This window comes from Streptopelia decaocto, assembly GCF_964273445.1.
Source record: "Streptopelia decaocto genome assembly, contig: HAP1_SCAFFOLD_218, whole genome shotgun sequence".
Lineage (NCBI taxonomy): Eukaryota > Metazoa > Chordata > Aves > Columbiformes > Columbidae > Streptopelia > Streptopelia decaocto.
The window spans coordinates 31,760-51,843 of record NW_028116015.1 but is presented as its reverse complement, the minus strand read 5'-3'; the positions used below and the strand labels follow the sequence as shown (position 1 = coordinate 51,843).

At 47.0% G+C, this 20,084-nt stretch overlaps 1 protein-coding gene across 4 annotated transcripts in view; it reads left to right on the top strand.

Annotated features, from left to right (window-relative positions):
- LOC309452457 (uncharacterized protein) overlaps positions 1-20,084 on the top strand; it is a 30,585-nt gene that overhangs the window by 5,718 nt on the left and 4,783 nt on the right. For 2 of the 4 annotated variants that reach the window (XM_082077078.1, XM_082077077.1), the window contains exons 2-12: positions 75-338; positions 1,294-1,566; positions 1,647-1,919; positions 1,992-2,093; positions 2,178-2,210; positions 2,353-2,403; positions 12,718-12,990; positions 13,071-13,343; positions 13,416-13,517; positions 13,602-13,634; positions 13,777-13,827. In XM_082077078.1, coding sequence (XP_081933204.1) covers positions 75-338; positions 1,294-1,566; positions 1,647-1,919; positions 1,992-2,093; positions 2,178-2,210; positions 2,353-2,403; positions 12,718-12,990; positions 13,071-13,343; positions 13,416-13,517; positions 13,602-13,634; positions 13,777-13,827 — 1,728 coding nt within the window. The remainder of the gene's footprint in view (positions 1-74; positions 339-1,293; positions 1,567-1,646; positions 1,920-1,991; positions 2,094-2,177; positions 2,211-2,352; positions 2,404-12,717; positions 12,991-13,070; positions 13,344-13,415; positions 13,518-13,601; positions 13,635-13,776; positions 13,828-20,084) is intronic. The other 2 variants (XM_082077079.1, XM_082077080.1) reach the window with 1 other exon arrangement.

Genomic DNA, 20,084 nt, shown 5'->3' with positions numbered 1-20,084 from the left:
ACCCCATCTGCTCCCCGGGCCCCCCACCCGTCCCGGCACCTTCACCCCGTCTCACTGCCCCCCCGTCCCCGCAGGGCCCCACTCCCTGCGCTACTTTGGTGTTGGGGTGTCGGAGCCCAGCCCGGGGGTGCCTGAGTTCATGGCCATGGGGTACGTGGACGGGAACCCCATCATGCAGTACGACAGCGACACCGGGCGGGCGGTGCCCCGGGCCAACTGGATGGCGGCGAATCTGGACCAGCACTACTGGAACGGAGAGACCCAGATCGCACTGGACTGTCAGCAGATTAACCGCGAGCACCTGGAAATTCTGCGGGACTACTACAACCAGAGCCGGGGTGAGTGGGGGCTCCGTGGGGCCGGGTGGGGCTCCGTGGGGCTGGGGGGGGGCTCCGTGGGGCTCCGTGGGGCTGGGGGGGGGGCTCCGTGGGGCTGGGTGGGGGGCTTCTGGATCCCCCGTCCCAGAGCCGGGGGGGGGCTTCTGGATCCCCTAGCCCAGCCCAGCACATCCCCCCACCAGCACCCATGTCCTGGGTCTGGGGGCTCCTGGGTCCCCCGTCCCAGCCCGTCCTGTCCACACAGCTCCTGGGTCCCCCGTCCCAGCCCCTCCTGTCTGCACAGCTCCTGGGTCCCCGTCCCAGCCCGTCCTGTCCCCACAGCTCCTGGGTCCCCGTCCCAGCCCCTCCTGTCCCCACAGCTCCTGGGTCCCCTGTCCCAGCCCGTCCTGTCCCCCCATCTCCTGGGTCCCCGTCCCAGCCCCTCCTGTCCCCCCAGCTCCTGGGTCCCCAGTCCCAGCCCCTCCTGTCCCCACAGCTCCTGGGTCCCCGTCCCAGCCCCTCCTGTCCCCCCAGCTCCTGGGTCCCCGTCCCAGCCCCTCCTGTCCCCACAGCTCCTGGGTCCCCATTCCCAGCCCCTCCTGTCCCCACAGCTCCTGGGTCCCCGTCCCAGCCCCTCCTGTCCCCCCAGCTCCTGGGTCCCCCGTCCCAGCCCGTCCTGTCCCCCCAGCTCCTGGGTCCCCCGTCCCAGCCCCTCCTGTCCCCCCAGCTCCTGGGTCCCCGTCCCAGCCCGTCCTGTCCCCACAGCTCCTGGGTCCCCGTCCCAGCCCGTCCTGTCCCGGGTGCCATGGGGCCGGTGCAGCCTGGCCGTGCCCCGTGTGCAGGGCTCTGTGTCACACTCCGTGGGGCAGCCCGGGTGCTGTGGGCCCGACCCCCCGGGCTCATGCAGGGCTGGGTGGGGGCGCTACCAGGGCTCTGTGCCCCACTGAACGTCCCCCTGTCCCTGGTTGTGTTTCAGGGGTTCACACCATGCAGGGCATGTTCGGCTGTGACCTCCTGGAGGACGGCAGCACCAGGGGGTATTTTCAGTCCGCCTACGACGGGAAGGATTACATCGCCTTGGACCTGGACACCATGACGTTCACCGCGGTGGACGTGGCGGCACAGTACACCAAGAGGAGGTGGGAGGACACGGCTGAAGCCGAGTGGGTGAAGCACTTCGTGGAGAACACCTGCATCGAGTGGCTGCGGAGATACCTGAGCTACGGGCGCGACGTGCTGGAGCGGAAAGGTGAGGGACGCCGGGGACGCTGGGGACGCCGGAGCCACCGGGGATGGCGCATGTGCCGGCGCTCACCGCTGCCCTTCCAGAGCCGCCCACGGTGCGGGTGTCGGCGTCGGAGGCGCACGGGATCCTGACCCTGCGCTGCCGCGCGTTCGGCTTCTACCCGCGGCCCATCGGCGTCAGCTGGCTCAAGGACGGCGAGGTCCGGGACCAGGACACCGAGTGGGGCGGCATCGTGCCCAACGGCGACGGCACCTACTACACGTGGGCGACCATCGAGGCGCGGCCGGAGGAGCGGGACAGGTTCCGGTGCCGCGTGGAGCACGCCAGCCTGCCCGAGCCGCGGCTGTTCGCCAGCGGTGAGGCCCGTGGGCGCGGGGGCGCGGGGCACGGTGGGTTCGGTTCCCCCCTCACACCCGTGCCCTCCCCAGAGCCAGAGTCCAGCCTGCTCACCATCCTGGGGGCCGTGGCCACCGCCGTCCTGCTTGTCAGCGCCGTGGGCGCCGGAGTCGCCGTCTGGCGGCGCCGCTCAGGTAAAGCGGGGCCGGCGAGGGCGCGGGGGGCCGGGCACTCGGGGATCCCCCGCGGTGGGTGCCGGCACCTCTTTGTCTCCTTAGGGAAGACGCAGAAGGGCTACGGCGTGGCGCCCGGTGAGTACTGGGGGCGCATCCGGCTGCATTCTCTGCACTTTGTGGCCGCTGTCGCTGTCCCCCCGGTGCTGGTGGCGCCTGTGGGGGCTGCAGCGTGGCCGCGGCTCCCGGCGCCGGCGCTCACGGCTGGTTCTCTCTGCAGGTGCGGACGGGGGGTCCGGCGGCTCCAACGGCTCCAACAGCGCAGCCCCAGGTGCGGCGCGGGACGGAGCCGGGGGGGGGCGGGGGGACAGGGCGGCCCCGGCTCTCCCTGCTCCCCGGGACCCCGAGCAGAGGGACACGGGGCTGGGGACGGGGACACAGGGCTGCGGGAGGGAGATAAGGGGCTGCGGGAGTGGATGCAGGGCTGGGGACGGGGAGGTGGCCCTGGGTGACACGGGGCTGGGGACATGGGGCTGCGGGAGGGGACACGGGGTTGGGGACGGGGAGGTGGCCCTGGGTGGCACGGGGCTGGGGACGTGGGGCTGTGGGAGGGGATACGGGGATGGGGACACGGGGTTGGGGACGGGGAGGTGGCCCTGGGTGACACGGGGCTGGGGACATGGGGCTGGGGACGGGGAGGTGGCCCTGGGGGACACGGTCAAAACCTTATCGGGGATTTGGAAAACTTTGCGAAAATGTCAGAAGTTTCACCGGGATTTCCAAATGGTCGAAAAGAACTCGAAACATGTCAACATTGATTTTATGATTCTCAAAAGGAGTTTTAGAGATTCTGACGTGAAAGTGTCACAATTTTGTCGGGGATTTGGAACATTTCCCGAGAATTTCAAAAGGTTCACCAGGACTTTCAACATTTTGCAGGGAATACCAATCATGTCAACATTGATTTTAAGAATCTCCAATGGAGTTTTAGAGATTTTCACGTGAAAGTGTCACCATTTAGTCGGGGTTTTGGAATATTTTCTGAAAATTTCAAATGTTTCCCCGGGATTTCCCAAATGTTGAAAAAAACCTCGAAACATGTCAACATTGATTTTATGTTTCTCAAAAGGAGTTTTAGAGATTTTGACGTGAAAGTTTCAACGTCTTGTCGGGGATTTGGAAAACTTTGCGAGAATGTCAAAAGTTTCACCGGGATTACCAAAATGTTGAAAAATACCTCGAAAAAATGTCAACATTGATTTTATGATTCTCAAGAAGAGTTTTAGAGATTTTGACGTGAAAGTATCAAAATCTTGTCGGCGATTTGAAACTTTGCGGAATGTCATAAGTTTCACCGGGATTTCCAAAATGTTGGAAAAAACTCTAAACATGTCAACAAACCTCGAAACATGTCAACATTGATTTTATGTTTCTCCAAAGGAGTTTTAGAGATTTTGACGTGAAAGTATCAAAATCTTGTCGGCGATTTGGAAAACTTTGCGAGAATGTCAAAAGTTTCACCGGGATTACCAAAATGTTGAAAAATACCTCGAAACATGTCAACATTGATTTTATCATTCTCAAGAAGAGTTTTAGAGATTTTGACGTGAAAGTATCAAAATCTTGTCGGCGATTTGAAACTTTGCGAAAATGTCGTAAGTTTCACCGGGATTTCCAAAATGTTGGAAAAAACTCTAAACATGTCAATAAACCTCGAAACATATCAACATTGATTTTATGATTCTCAAATGGAGTTTCAGAGATTTTGACGTGAAAGTGTCAAAGCCCTATCGGGGACTTGGAAGACTTTGCGAGAATGTCAGAAGTTTCACCGAGATTTCCAAATGGTCGAAAAGAACTCGAAACGTGTCAACATTGATTTTATGATTCTCAAGTGGAATTTTAAAGATTCTGACGTGAACGTGTCACAATTTTCTCGGGGGCTTGGAAAATTTCCAAGAATAGTAAAAGTTTCACCGGGATTTCAAAAATTTTGAAAAATACCTCGAAACATGTCAACATTGATTTTAAGAATCTCCAATGGAGTTTTAGAGATTTTCACGTGGAAGTGTCACCATTTTGTCGGGGTTTTGGAATATTTTCTGAAAATTTCAAATGTTTCCCCGGGATTACCAAAACGGTGGAAAAAAACCTCGAAACATGTCAACATTGATTTTATGTTTCTCCAAAGGAGTTTTAGAGATTTTGACGTGAAAGTATCAAAATCTTGTCGGCGATTTGGAAAACTTTGCGAGAATGTCAAAAGTTTCACCGGGATTACCAAAATGTTGAAAAATACTTCGAAACATGTCAACATTGATATTATGATTCTCAAGAAGAGTTTTAGAGATTCTGACGTGAAAGTATCAAAATCTTGTCCGCGATTTGAATCTTTGCGGAATGTCATAAGTTTCACCGGGATTTCCAAAATGTTGGAAAAATCTCTAAGCATGTCAACAAACCTCGAAACATGTCAACATTGATTTTATGATTCTCAACTGGAGTTTCAGAGATTTTGACGTGAAAGTGTCAAAACCTTTTCGGGGATTTGGAAAACTTTGCGAAAATGTCAGAAGTTTCACCGGGATTTCCAAATGGTAGAAAAGAACTCGAAACATGTCAACTTTGATTTTATGATTCTCAACTGGAGTTTCAGAGATTCTGACGTGAAAGTGTCACCATTTTGTCGGGAATTTGGAATATTTTCTGAAAATTTCAAATGTTTCCTCGGGATTTCCAAAAGGTTGAAAAAAACCTCGAAACATGTCAACATTGATTTTATGATTCTCAAAAAGAGTTTTGGAGATTTTGACTTGAAAGTATCAAAATCTTGTTGGCGATTTGGAAACTTTGCGAGAATGTCAGAAGTTTGTCCGGGATCTCCAAATGGTCGAAAAGAACTCGAAACATGTCTACACTGATTTTATGTTTCTCAAAAGGAGTTTTAGAGATTCTGACGTGAAAGTGTCACAATTTTCTCGGGGATTTTGAAAATTTCCAAGAATTTCAAAAGTTTCACCGGGATTTCCAACATTTTGCAGGGAATTTTAATCATGTCAACATTGACTTTAAGAATCGCCACTGGAGTTTCAGAGATTTTGACGTGAAAGTACCAAAATCTTGTCGGCGATTTGGAAAACTTTGCGAGAATGTCAAAAGTTTCACCGGGATTACCAAAATGTTGAAAAATACCTCGAAACATGTCAACATTGATTTTATCATTCTCAAGAAGAGTTTTAGAGATTTTGACGTGAAAGTATCAAAATCTTGTCGGCGATTTGAAACTTTGCGAGAATGTCATAAGTTTCACCGGGATTTTTAAAATGTTGGAAAAAACTCTAAACATGTCAACAAACCTCGAAACATGTCAACATTGATTTTATGATTCTCAAGTGGAGTTTTAGAGATTCTGACGTGAAAGTGTCACAATTTTGTCGGGGATTTGGAACATTTCCCGAGAATTTCAAAAGGTTCACCGGGACTTTCAACATTTTGCAGGGAATACCAATCATGTCAACATTGATTTTAAGAATCTCCAAAGGAGTTTTAGAGATTTTCACGTGAAAGTGTCACCATTTAGTCGGGGTTTTGGAATATTTTCTGAAAATTTCAAATGTTTCCCCGGGATTTCCCAAATGTTGAAAAAAACCTCGAAACATGTCAACATTGATTTTATGTTTCTCAAAAGGAGTTTTAGAGATTTTGACGTGAAAGTTTCAACGTCTTGTCGGGGATTTGGAAAACTTTGCGAGAATGTCAAAAGTTTCACCGGGATTCCCAAAATGTTGGAAAAAACTCTAAACATGTGAACAAACCTCGAAACATGTCAACATTGATTTTATGATTCTCAAAAAGAGTTTTGGAGATTTTGACTTGAAAGTATCAAAATCTTGTTGGCTACTTGGAAAACTTTGCGAGAATGTCAGAAGTTTGTCCGGGATGTCCAAATGGTCGAAAAGAACTCGAAACATGCCAACACTGATTTTATGATTCTCAAGTGGAGTTTTAGAGATTCTGACGTGAAAGTGTCACAATTTTCTCGGAGATTTGGAAAATTTCCAAGAATTTCAAAAGTTTCACCGGGATTTCCAACATTTTGCAGGGAATTCCAATCATGTCAACATTGATTTTAAGAATCTCCACTGGAGATTCAGACATTTTGACGTGAAAGTGTCAAAGCCCTATCGGGGACTTGGAAGACTTTGCGAGAATGTCAGAAGTTTCACCGAGATTTCCAAATGGTCGAAAAGAACTCGAAACGTGTCAACATTGATTTTATGATTCTCAAGTGGAATTTTAAAGATTCTGACGTGAACGTGTCACAATTTTCTCGGGGGCTTGGAAAATTTCCAAGAATAGTAAAAGTTTCACCGGGATTTCAAAAATTTTGAAAAATACCTCGAAACATGTCAACATTGATTTTAAGAATCTCCAATGGAGTTTTAGAGATTTTCACGTGGAAGTGTCACCATTTTGTCGGGGTTTTGGAATATTTTCTGAAAATTTCAAATGTTTCCCCGGGATTACCAAAACGGTGGAAAAAAACCTCGAAACATGTCAACATTGATTTTATGTTTCTCCAAAGGAGTTTTAGAGATTTTGACGTGAAAGTATCAAAATCTTGTCGGCGATTTGGAAAACTTTGCGAGAATGTCAAAAGTTTCACCGGGATTACCAAAATGTTGAAAAATACTTCGAAACATGTCAACATTGATATTATGATTCTCAAGAAGAGTTTTAGAGATTCTGACGTGAAAGTATCAAAATCTTGTCCGCGATTTGAATCTTTGCGGAATGTCATAAGTTTCACCGGGATTTCCAAAATGTTGGAAAAATCTCTAAGCATGTCAACAAACCTCGAAACATGTCAACATTGATTTTATGATTCTCAACTGGAGTTTCAGAGATTTTGACGTGAAAGTGTCAAAACCTTTTCGGGGATTTGGAAAACTTTGCGAAAATGTCAGAAGTTTCACCGGGATTTCCAAATGGTAGAAAAGAACTCGAAACATGTCAACTTTGATTTTATGATTCTCAACTGGAGTTTCAGAGATTCTGACGTGAAAGTGTCACCATTTTGTCGGGAATTTGGAATATTTTCTGAAAATTTCAAATGTTTCCTCGGGATTTCCAAAATGTTGAAAAAAACCTCGAAACATGTCAACATTGATTTTATGATTCTCAAAAAGAGTTTTGGAGATTTTGACTTGAAAGTATCAAAATCTTGTTGGCGATTTGGAAACTTTGCGAGAATGTCAGAAGTTTGTCCGGGATCTCCAAATGGTCGAAAAGAACTCGAAACATGTCTACACTGATTTTATGTTTCTCAAAAGGAGTTTTAGAGATTCTGACGTGAAAGTGTCACAATTTTCTCGGGGATTTTGAAAATTTCCAAGAATTTCAAAAGTTTCACCGGGATTTCCAACATTTTGCAGGGAATTTTAATCATGTCAACATTGACTTTAAGAATCGCCACTGGAGTTTCAGAGATTTTGACGTGAAAGTACCAAAATCTTGTCGGCGATTTGGAAAACTTTGCGAGAATGTCAAAAGTTTCACCGGGATTACCAAAATGTTGAAAAATACCTCGAAACATGTCAACATTGATTTTATCATTCTCAAGAAGAGTTTTAGAGATTTTGACGTGAAAGTATCAAAATCTTGTCGGCGATTTGAAACTTTGCGAGAATGTCATAAGTTTCACCGGGATTTTTAAAATGTTGGAAAAAACTCTAAACATGTCAACAAACCTCGAAACATGTCAACATTGATTTTATGATTCTCAACTGGAGTTTTAGAGATTCTGACGTGAAAGTGTCACAATTTTGTCGGGGATTTGGAACATTTCCCGAGAATTTCAAAAGGTTCACCGGGACTTTCAACATTTTGCAGGGAATACCAATCATGTCAACATTGATTTTAAGAATCTCCAAAGGAGTTTTAGAGATTTTCACGTGAAAGTGTCACCATTTAGTCGGGGTTTTGGAATATTTTCTGAAAATTTCAAATGTTTCCCCGGGATTTCCCAAATGTTGAAAAAAACCTCGAAACATGTCAACATTGATTTTATGTTTCTCAAAAGGAGTTTTAGAGATTTTGACGTGAAAGTTTCAACGTCTTGTCGGGGATTTGGAAAACTTTGCGAGAATGTCAAAAGTTTCACCGGGATTCCCAAAATGTTGGAAAAAACTCTAAACATGTGAACAAACCTCGAAACATGTCAACATTGATTTTATGATTCTCAAAAAGAGTTTTGGAGATTTTGACTTGAAAGTATCAAAATCTTGTTGGCTACTTGGAAAACTTTGCGAGAATGTCAGAAGTTTGTCCGGGATGTCCAAATGGTCGAAAAGAACTCGAAACATGCCAACACTGATTTTATGATTCTCAAGTGGAGTTTTAGAGATTCTGACGTGAAAGTGTCACAATTTTCTCGGAGATTTGGAAAATTTCCAAGAATTTCAAAAGTTTCACCGGGATTTCCAACATTTTGCAGGGAATTCCAATCATGTCAACATTGATTTTAAGAATCTCCACTGGAGATTCAGACATTTTGACGTGAAAGTGTCAAAACCTTTTCGGGGATTTGGAAAACTTTGCGAGAATGTCAGAAGTTTCACCGGGATTTCCAAATTGTCGAAAAGAACTCGAAACATGTCAACACTGATTTTATGTTTCTCAAAAAAAGTTTTAGAGATTCTGACGTGAAAGTGTCACCATTTTGTCGGGAATTTGGAATATTTTCTGAAAATTTCAAATGTTTCCTCGGGATTTCCAAAATGTTGAAAAAAACCTCGAAACATGTCAACATGCATTTTATGATTCTCAAAAAGAGTTTTAGAGATTTTGACTTGAAAGTATCAAAATCTTGTCGGCGATTTGAAACTTTGCGAGAATGTCATAAGTTTCACCGGGATTTTCAAAATGTTGGAAAAAACTCTAAACATGTCAACAAACCTCGCAACATGTCAACATTGATTTTATGATTCTCAACTGGAGTTTCAGAGATTTTGACGTGAAAGTGTCAAAACCTTTTCGGGGATTTGGAAAACTTTGCGAGAATGTCAGAAGTTTCACCGGGATTTCCAAATGGTCGAAAAGAACTCGAAACATGTCAACTTTGATTTTATGATTCTCAAGTGGAGTTTTAGAGATTCTGACGTGAAAGTGTCACCATTTTGTCGGGAATTTGGAATATTTTCTGAAAATTTCAAACATTTCCTCGGGACTTCCAAAATGTTGAAAAAAACCTCGAAACATGTCAACATTGATTTTATGATTCTCAAAAAGAGTTTTAGAGATTTTGACGTGAAAGTATCAAAATCTTGTTGGCGACTTGGAAAACTTTGCGAGAATGTCAAAAGTTTCCCCGGGATTACCAAAATGTTGAAAAAAACTCTAAACATGTCAACAAACCTCGAAACATGTCAACATTGATTTTATGATTCTCAAGTGGAGTTTTAGAGATTCTGACGTGAAAGTGTCACAATTTTCTCGGGGGTTTGGAAAATTTCCGGAGAATTTCAAAAGTTTCACCGGGATTTTCAAAATTTTGAAGGGAACTCCAAAGCTGTCAACATTGATTTTAAGAATCTCCACTGAAGTTTTAGAGAATTTGACATGAAAGTGTCACCATTTTGTCGGGGATTTGGAAAATTTCCGTAGAATTTCAAAAGATTCACAGGGATTTCCAAAAAGTTGGAAAAAACTCTAAACATGTCAACATTGATTTTAAGAATCTCCACTGGAGTTTTAGAGATTTTCACGTGAAAGTGTCACCATTTTATCGGGGTTTTGGAATCTTTTCTGAAAATTTCAAATGTCTCCCCGGGTTTACCAAAATGTTGAAAAAAACCTCGAAACATGTCAACATTGATTTTATGATTCTCAAAAGTAGTTTTAGAGATTTTGACGTGAAAGTATCAAAATCTTGTCGGCGATTTGAAACTGCGAGAATGTCAAAAGTTTCCCCGGGATATCTAAAACGGTGGAAAAAACTCTGAACATGTCAACATTGATTTTATGATTCTCAACTAGAGTTTTAGAGATTCTGACGTGAAAGTTTCAACGTCTTGTCGGGGATTTGGAAAACTGTGAGAGAGTGTCAGAAGTTTCTCCGGGATGTCCAAATGGTCGAAAAGAACTCGAAACTTGTCAACACTCCAACTGGAATTTTAGCAATTTTGACGTGAAATTGTAAACATGTTGAGGTGGATTTTGAAAATTCTAGAGAGAATTGTAAAAGCTTCAACAGCATTTAAACTTTCAAAAGGATTTCAACAATGTTGAGAGGGATTTGAAAATTTTCAATTTGAATGTGAAGAACTGGGACGAAACTTTCAAATCCCTCTCAAAATTGTTGAAATCCTGATGAAGCTTTTACAATTCTCTCAAGAATTTTCAAAATCCATGTCCACATGTTTACAATTTCATGTCAAAATTGCTAAAATTCCAGTTGTAATTTTTTCAACGTCCCTGAAAAATTTTCCAATTTTCGTCCCAATACTTCACATTCCCATTGAAACTTTTCAAATCCCTCTCAACATTGTTGAAATCCTGTTGAAGCTTTTACAATTCTCTCTAGAATTTTCCAAATCCACGTCCACATGTTTACAATTTCACGTCAAAATTGCTAAAATTCCAGTTGAAACAGGGGACACTGGGCACAGGGGACACCGGGAGTTGGGGGGTCGGGGGTCTCGACCCTGGTGAGGGGTCCGGGGCGCTGGGGGCGGGGCTGCCCCGTGGGGGTCCCGGCCCGAGGGTCCCGGCGGGGCGGGGCCGCCAGGGGGTCACGGGGTCCCCGTTCCCTGTCCCCGCCCCCCGCGCTGCCTCCGGCGCTTTCGCTTTCGCCTCCAACCTGCGGAGCCGGGATCTGCCTGGCGCTTGGTGACGTCAGGCACTGACCGTGCGGCCATTGGCGGGCGGCGGCGGGGCCAATGGCGGAGAGGGGCGGGGGTGGAGCCGGAGCTCGGGGCGGGGCTTTGCGGCGGGTCCCCTGAGGAGAGCAGCGGCAGAGGAGCGGAGCGGAGCCGCGCAGCCATGGGGCCGGGACGGGCGGCGGTTCTGCGGCTGCTGCTGGGGGCCCTGGGCGGGGCGGCGAGCGGTGAGCGCGGGGGCCGGGACCCCCTGGACCCCCCGGACCCCCCTTTCCTGGGCACCGGGACCCCCTGGACCCTTTGCCTTGGGCACCGGGACCCCCTGGAACCCCCTTTCCTGGGCACCGGGACCCCCTGGACCCCCCTTTCCTGGGCACTGGAACCCCCTGGACCCCCCTGAACCCCCTTTCCCTGGGCACCAGGACCCCCTGGACTGTTTGCCTTGGGCACCGGGACCCCCTGGAACCCCTGAACCCCCTTCCCTGGGCACCGGGACCCCCTGGAACCCCTGAACCCCCTTCCCAGGGCACCGGGACCCCCTGGATCCACCTTCCTGGGCAACTCGGGTCCCCCAACCACTTCTGGGCTTCCGTTCCTGGACCCAGGACACAACTCGCCCCCCCAATATCCCTCCCCAGTCACGTCCCCCCTGACGCTGCCCCGCACCCCATCTGCTCCCCGGGCCCCCCACCCGTCCCGGCACCTTCACCCCGTCTCACTGCCCCCCCGTCCCCGCAGGGCCCCACTCCCTGCGCTACTTTGGTGTTGGGGTGTCGGAGCCCAGCCCGGGGGTGCCTGAGTTCATGGCCATGGGGTACGTGGACGGGAACCCCATCATGCAGTACGACAGCGACACCGGGCGGGCGGTGCCCCGGGCCAACTGGATGGCGGCGAATCTGGACCAGCACTACTGGAACGGAGAGACCCAGATCGCACTGGACTGTCAGCAGATTAACCGCGAGCACCTGGAAATTCTGCGGGACTACTACAACCAGAGCCGGGGTGAGTGGGGGCTCCGTGGGGCCGGGTGGGGCTCCGTGGGGCTGGGGGGGGGCTCCGTGGGGCTCCGTGGGGCTGGGGGGGGGGCTCCGTGGGGCTGGGTGGGGGGCTTCTGGATCCCCCGTCCCAGAGCCGGGGGGGGGCTTCTGGATCCCCTAGCCCAGCCCAGCACATCCCCCCACCAGCACCCATGTCCTAGGTCTGGGGGCTCCTGGGTCCCCCGTCCCAGCCCGTCCTGTCCACACAGCTCCTGGGTCCCCCGTCCCAGCCCGTCCTGTCCCCACAGCTCCTGGGTCCCCGTCCCAGCCCCTCCTGTCCCCACAGCTCCTGGGTCCCCTGTCCCAGCCCGTCCTGTCCCCCCATCTCCTGGGTCCCCCGTCCCAGCCCCTCCTGTCCCCCCAGCTCCTGGGTCCCCATTCCCAGCCCCTCCTGTCCCCCCAGCTCCTGGGTCCCCGTCCCAGCCCCTCCTGTCCCCCCAGCTCCTGGGTCCCCCGTCCCAGCCCCTCCTGTCCCCCCAGCTCCTGGGTCCCCGTCCCAGCCCGTCCTGTCCCCACAGCTCCTGGGTCCCCGTCCCAGCCCGTCCTGTCCCGGGTGCCATGGGGCCGGTGCAGCCTGGCCGTGCCCCGTGTGCAGGGCTCTGTGTCACACTCCGTGGGGCAGCCCGGGTGCTGTGGGCCCGACCCCCCGGGCTCATGCAGGGCTGGGTGGGGGCGCTACCAGGGCTCTGTGCCCCACTGAACGTCCCCCTGTCCCTGGTTGTGTTTCAGGGGTTCACACCATGCAGGGCATGTTCGGCTGTGACCTCCTGGAGGACGGCAGCACCAGGGGGTATTTTCAGTCCGCCTACGACGGGAAGGATTACATCGCCTTGGACCTGGACACCATGACGTTCACCGCGGTGGACGTGGCGGCACAGTACACCAAGAGGAGGTGGGAGGACACGGCTGAAGCCGAGTGGGTGAAGCACTTCGTGGAGAACACCTGCATCGAGTGGCTGCGGAGATACCTGAGCTACGGGCGCGACGTGCTGGAGCGGAAAGGTGAGGGACGCCGGGGACGCTGGGGACGCCGGAGCCACCGGGGATGGCGCATGTGCCGGCGCTCACCGCTGCCCTTCCAGAGCCGCCCACGGTGCGGGTGTCGGCGTCGGAGGCGCACGGGATCCTGACCCTGCGCTGCCGCGCGTTCGGCTTCTACCCGCGGCCCATCGGCGTCAGCTGGCTCAAGGACGGCGAGGTCCGGGACCAGGACACCGAGTGGGGCGGCATCGTGCCCAACGGCGACGGCACCTACTACACGTGGGCGACCATCGAGGCGCGGCCGGAGGAGCGGGACAGGTTCCGGTGCCGCGTGGAGCACGCCAGCCTGCCCGAGCCGCGGCTGTTCGCCAGCGGTGAGGCCCGTGGGCGCGGGGGCGCGGGGCACGGTGGGTTCGGTTCCCCCCTCACACCCGTGCCCTCCCCAGAGCCAGAGTCCAGCCTGCTCACCATCCTGGGGGCCGTGGCCACCGCCGTCCTGCTTGTCAGCGCCGTGGGCGCCGGAGTCGCCGTCTGGCGGCGCCGCTCAGGTAAAGCGGGGCCGGCGAGGGCGCGGGGGGCCGGGCACTCGGGGATCCCCCGCGGTGGGTGCCGGCACCTCTTTGTCTCCTTAGGGAAGACGCAGAAGGGCTACGGCGTGGCGCCCGGTGAGTACTGGGGGCGCATCCGGCTGCATTCTCTGCACTTTGTGGCCGCTGTCGCTGTCCCCCCGGTGCTGGTGGCGCCTGTGGGGGCTGCAGCGTGGCCGCGGCTCCCGGCGCCGGCGCTCACGGCTGGTTCTCTCTGCAGGTGCGGACGGGGGGTCCGGCGGCTCCAACGGCTCCAACAGCGCAGCCCCAGGTGCGGCGCGGGACGGAGCCGGGGGGGGGCGGGGGGACAGGGCGGCCCCGGCTCTCCCTGCTCCCCGGGACCCCGAGCAGAGGGACACGGGGCTGGGGACGGGGACACAGGGCTGCGGGAGGGAGATACGGGGCTGCAGGAGTGGATGCAGGGCTGGGGACGGGGAGGTGGCCCTGGGTGACACGGGGCTGGGGACGTGGGGCTGTGGGAGGGGATACGGGGATGGGGACACGGGGTTGGGGACGGGGAGGTGGCCCTGGGTGACACGGGGCTGGGGACATGGGGCTGGGGACGGGGAGGTGGCCCTGGGGGACACGGTCAAAACCTTATCGGGGATTTGGAAAACTTTGCGAAAATGTCAGAAGTTTCACCGGGATTTCCAAATGGTCGAAAAGAACTCGAAACATGTCAACATTGATTTTATGATTCTCAAAAGGAGTTTTAGAGATTCTGACGTGAAAGTGTCACAATTTTGTCGGGGATTTGGAACATTTCCCGAGAATTTCAAAAGGTTCACCAGGACTTTCAACATTTTGCAGGGAATACCAATCATGTCAACATTGATTTTAAGAATCTCCAATGGAGTTTTAGAGATTTTCACGTGAAAGTGTCACCATTTAGTCGGGGTTTTGGAATATTTTCTGAAAATTTCAAATGTTTCCCCGGGATTACCAAAACGGTGGAAAAAAACCTCGAAACATGTCAACATTGATTTTATGTTTCTCCAAGGGAGTTTTAGAGATTTTGACGTGAAAGTATCAAAATCTTGTCGGCGATTTGGAAAACTTTGCGAGAATGTCAAAAGTTTCACCGGGATTACCAAAATGTTGAAAAATACTTCGAAACATGTCAACATTGATTTTATGATTCTCAAGAAGAGTTTTAGAGATTTTGACGTGAAAGTATCAAAATCTTGTCGGCGATTTGAAACTTTGCGGAATGTCATAAGTTTCACCGAGATTTCCAAAATGTTGGAAAAAACTCTAAACATGTCAACAAACCTCGAAACATGTCAACATTGATTTTATGATTCTCAACTGGAGTTTCAGAGATTCTGACGTGAAAGTGTCACCATTTTGTCGGGAATTTGGAATATTTTCTGAAAATTTCAAATGTTTCCTCGGGATTTCCAAAATGTTGAAAAAAACCTCGAAACATGTCAACATTGATTTTATGATTCTCAAAAAGAGTTTTGGAGATTTTGACTTGAAAGTATCAAAATCTTGTTGGCGATTTGGAAACTTTGCGAGAATGTCATAAGTTTCACCGGGATTTCCAAAATGTTGGAAAAAACTCTAAACATGTCAACAAACCTCGAAACATGTCAACATTGATTTTATGTTTCTCCAAGGGAGTTTTAGAGATTTTGACGTGAAAGTATCAAAATCTTGTCGGCGATTTGAAACTTTGCGAAAATGTCGTAAGTTTCACCGGGATTTCCAACATTTTGCAGGGAATTCCAATCATGTCAACATTGATTTTAAGAATCTCCACTGGAGTTTCAGAGATTTTGACGTGAAAGTACCAAAATCTTGTCGGCGATTTGGAAAACTTTGCGAGAATGTCAAAAGTTTCACCGGGGTTACCAAAATGTTGAAAAATACCTCGAAACATGTCAACATTGATTTTATCATTCTCAAGAAGAGTTTTGGAGATTTTGACGTGAAAGTATCAAAATCTTGTCGGCGATTTGAAACTTTGCGAGAATGTCATAAGTTTCACCGGGATTTCCAAAATGTTGGAAAAAACTCTAAACATGTCAACAAACCTCGAAACATGTCAACATTGATTTTATGATTCTCAAATGGAGTTTCAGAGATTTTGACGTGAAAGTGTCAAAGCCCTATCGGGGACTTGGAAAACTTTGCGAGAATGTCAGAAGTTTCACCGGGATTTCCAAATGGTCGAAAAGAACTCGAAACATGTCAACATTGATTTTATGATTCTCAAGTGGAATTTTAAAGATTCTGACGTGAAAGTGTCACAATTTTCTCGGGGGCTTGGAAAATTTCCAAGAATAGTAAAAGTTTCACCGGGATTTCAAAAATTTTGAAAAATACCTCGAAACATGTCAACATCGATTTTAAGAATCTCCAATGGAGTTTTAGAGATTTTCACGTGAAATTGTCACCATTTTGTCGGGGTTTTGGAATATTTTCTGAAAATTTCAAATGTTTCCCTGGGATTACCAAAACGGTGGAAAAAAACCTCGAAACATGTCAACATTGATTTTATGTTTCTCCAAAGGAGTTTTAGAGATTTTGACGTGAAAGTACCAAAATCTTGTCGGCGATTTGGAAAACTTTGCGAGAATGTCAAAAGTTTCACCGGGATTACCAAAATGTTGAAAAATACTTCGAAACATGTCAACATTGATTTTATGATTCTCAAGAAGAGTTTTAGAGATTCTGACGTGAAAGTATCAAAATCTTGTCGGCGATTTGAATCTTTGCGGAATGTCATAAGTTTCACCGGGATTTCCAAAATGTTGGAAAAAACTCTAAACATGTGAACAAACCTCGAAACATGTCAACATTGATTTTATGATTCTCAACTGGAGTTTCAGAGATTTTGACGTGAAAGTGTCAAATCCTTTTCGGGGATTTGGAAAACTTTGCGAAAATGTCAGAAGTTTCACCGGGATTTCCAAATGGTAGAAAAGAACTCGAAACATGTCAACTTTGATTTTATGATTCTCAAGTGGAGTTTTAGAGATTCTGACGTGAAAGTGTCACCATTTTGTCGGGAATTTGGAATATTTTCTGAAAATTTCAAATGTTTCCTCGGGATTTCCAAAATGTTGAAAAAAACCTCGAAACATGTCAACATTGATTTTATGATTCTCAAAAAGAGTTTTGGAGATTTTGACTTGAAAGTATCAAAATCTTGTTGGCGATTTGGAAACTTTGCGAGAATGTCGGAAGTTTGTCCGGGATGTCCAAATGGTCGAAAAGAACTCGAAACATGTCTACACTGATTTTATGTTTCTCAAAAGGAGTTTTAGAGATTCTGACGTGAAAGTGTCACAATTTTCTCGGGGATTTTGAAAATTTCCAAGAATTTCAAAAGTTTCACCGGGATTTCCAACATTTTGCAGGGAATTTTAATCATGTCAACATTGATTTTAAGAATCGCCACTGGAGTTTCAGAGATTTTGACGTGAAAGTACCAAAATCTTGTCGGCGATTTGGAAAACTTTGCGAGAATGTCAAAAGTTTCACCGGGATTACCAAAATGTTGAAAAATACCTCGAAACATGTCAACATTGATTTTATCATTCTCAAGAAGAGTTTTAGAGATTTTGACGTGAAAGTATCAAAATCTTGTCGGCGATTTGAAACTTTGCGAGAATGTCATAAGTTTCTCCGGGATTTTCAAAATGTTGGAAAAAACTCTAAGCATGTCAACAAACCTCGAAACATGTCAACATTGATTTTCTGATTCTCAACTGGAGTTTTAGAGATTCTGACGTGAAAGTGTCACAATTTTGTCGGGGATTTGGAACATTTCCCGAGAATTTCAAAAGGTTCACCGGGACTTTCAACATTTTGCAGGGAATACCAATCATGTCAACATTGATTTTAAGAATCTCCAATGGAGTTTTAGAGATTTTCACGTGAAAGTGTCACCATTTAGTCGGGGTTTTGGAATATTTTCTGAAAATTTCAAATGTTTCCCCGGGATTTCCCAAATGTTGAAAAAAACCTCGAAACATGTCAACATTGATTTTATGTTTCTCAAAAGGAGTTTTAGATATTTTGACGTGAAAGTTTCAACGTCTTGTCGGGGATTTGGAAAACTTTGCGAGAATGTCAAAAGTTTCACCGGGATTACCAAAACGTTGAAAAATACCTCGAAACATGTCAACATTGATTTTATGATTCTCAAGAAGAGTTTTAGAGATTTTGACGTGAAAGTATCAAAATCTAGTCGGCGATTTGGAAAACTTTGCGAGAATGTCAAAAGTTTCACCGGGATTCCCAAAATGTTGGAAAAAACTCTAAACATGTGAACAAACCTCGAAACATGTCAACATTGATTTTATGACTCTCAAAAAGAGTTTTGGAGATTTTGACTTGAAAGTATCAAAATCTTGTTGGCTACTTGGAAAACTTTGCGAGAATGTCAGAAGTTTGTCCGGGATGTCCAAATGGTCGAAAAGAACTCGAAACATGCCAACACTGATTTTATGATTCTCAAGTGGAGTTTTAGAGATTCTGACGTGAAAGTGTCACAATTTTCTCGGAGATTTGGAAAATTTCCAAGAATTTCAAAAGTTTCACCGGGATTTCCAACATTTTGCAGGGAATTCCAATCATGTCAACATTGATTTTAAGAATCTCCACTGGAGATTCAGACATTTTGACGTGAAAGTGTCAAAACCTTTTCGGGGATTTGGAAAACTTTGCGAGAATGTCAGAAGTTTCACCGGGATTTCCAAATTGTCGAAAAGAACTCGAAACATGTCAACACTGATTTTATGTTTCTCAAAAAAAGTTTTAGAGATTCTGACGTGAAAGTGTCACCATTTTGTCGGGAATTCGGAATATTTTCTGAAAATTTCAAATGTTTCCTCGGGATTTCCAAAATGTTGAAAAAAACCTCGAAACATGTCAACATGCATTTTATGATTCTCAAAAAGAGTTTTAGAGATTTTGACTTGAAAGTATCAAAATCTTGTCGGCGATTTGAAACTTTGCGAGAATGTCATAAGTTTCACCGGGATTTTCAAAATGTTGGAAAAAACTCTAAACATGTCAACAAACCTCGAAACATGTCAACATTGATTTTATGATTCTCAAGTGGAGTTTTAGAGATTCTGACGTGAAAGTGTCACAATTTTCTCGGGGGTTTGGAAAATTTCCGGAGAATTTCAAAAGTTTCACCGGGATTTTCAAAATTTTGAAGGGAACTCCAAAGCTGTCAACATTGATTTTAAGAATCTCCACTGAAGTTTTAGAGAATTTGACATGAAAGTGTCACCATTTTGTCGGGGATTTGGAAAATTTCCGGAGAATTTCAAAAGTTTCACAGGGATTTTCAAAATTTTGAAGGGAACTCCAAAGCTGTCAACATTGATTTTAAGAATCTCCACTGGAGTTTCAGAGAATTTCAGGTGAAAGTGTCACCATATTGTCGGCGCTTTGGAAAACTTTGCGAGAATGTCAAAAGTTTCACCGGGATTACCAAAATGTTGAAAAATACCTCGAAACATGTCAACATTGATTTTATCATTCTCAAGAAGAGTTTTAGAGATTTTGACGTGAAAGTATCAAAATCTTGTTGGCGACTTGGAAAACTTTGCGAGAATTTCAAAAGTTTCCCCGGGATATCCAAAACGGTGGAAAAAACTCTGAACATGTCAACATTGATTTTATGATTCTCAACTAGAGTTTTAGAGATTCTGACGTGAAAGTGTCACAATTTTGTCGGGGATTTGGAACATTTCCCGAGAATTTCAAAAGGTTCACCGGGACTTTCAACATTTTGCAGGGAATACCAATCATGTCAACATTGATTTTAAGAATCTCCACTGGAGTTTTAGAGATTTTCACGTGAAAGTGTCACCATTTTATCGGGGTTTTGGAATATTTTCTGAAAATTTCAAATGTCTCCCCGGGTTTACCAAAATGTTGAAAAAAACCTCGAAACATGTCAACATTGATTTTATGATTCTCAAAAGTAGTTTTAGAGATTTTGACGTGAAAGTATCAAAATCTTGTCGGCGATTTGCAACTGCGAGAATGTCAAAAGTTTCCCCGGGATATCTAAAACGGTGGAAAAAACTCTGAACATGTCAACATTGATTTTATGTTTCTCAAAAGGAGTTTTAGAGATTCTGACGTGAAAGTTTCAACGTCTTGTCGGGGATTTGGAAAACTGTGAGAGAGTGTCAGAAGTTTCTCCGGGATGTCCAAATGGTCGAAAAGAACTCGAAACTTGTCAACACTCCAACTGGAATTTTAGCAATTTTGACGTGAAATTGTAAACATGTTGAGGTGGATTTTGAAAATTCTAGAGAGAATTGTAAAAGCTTCAACAGCATTTAAACTTTCAAAAGGATTTCAACAATGTTGAGAGGGATTTGAAAATTTTCAATTTGAATGTGAAGAACTGGGACGAAACTTTCAAATCCCTCTCAAAATTGTTGAAATCCTGATGAAGCTTTTACAATTCTCTCAAGAATTTTCAAAATCCATGTCCACATGTTTACAATTTCACGTCAAAATTGCTAAAATTCCAGTTGAAATTTTTTC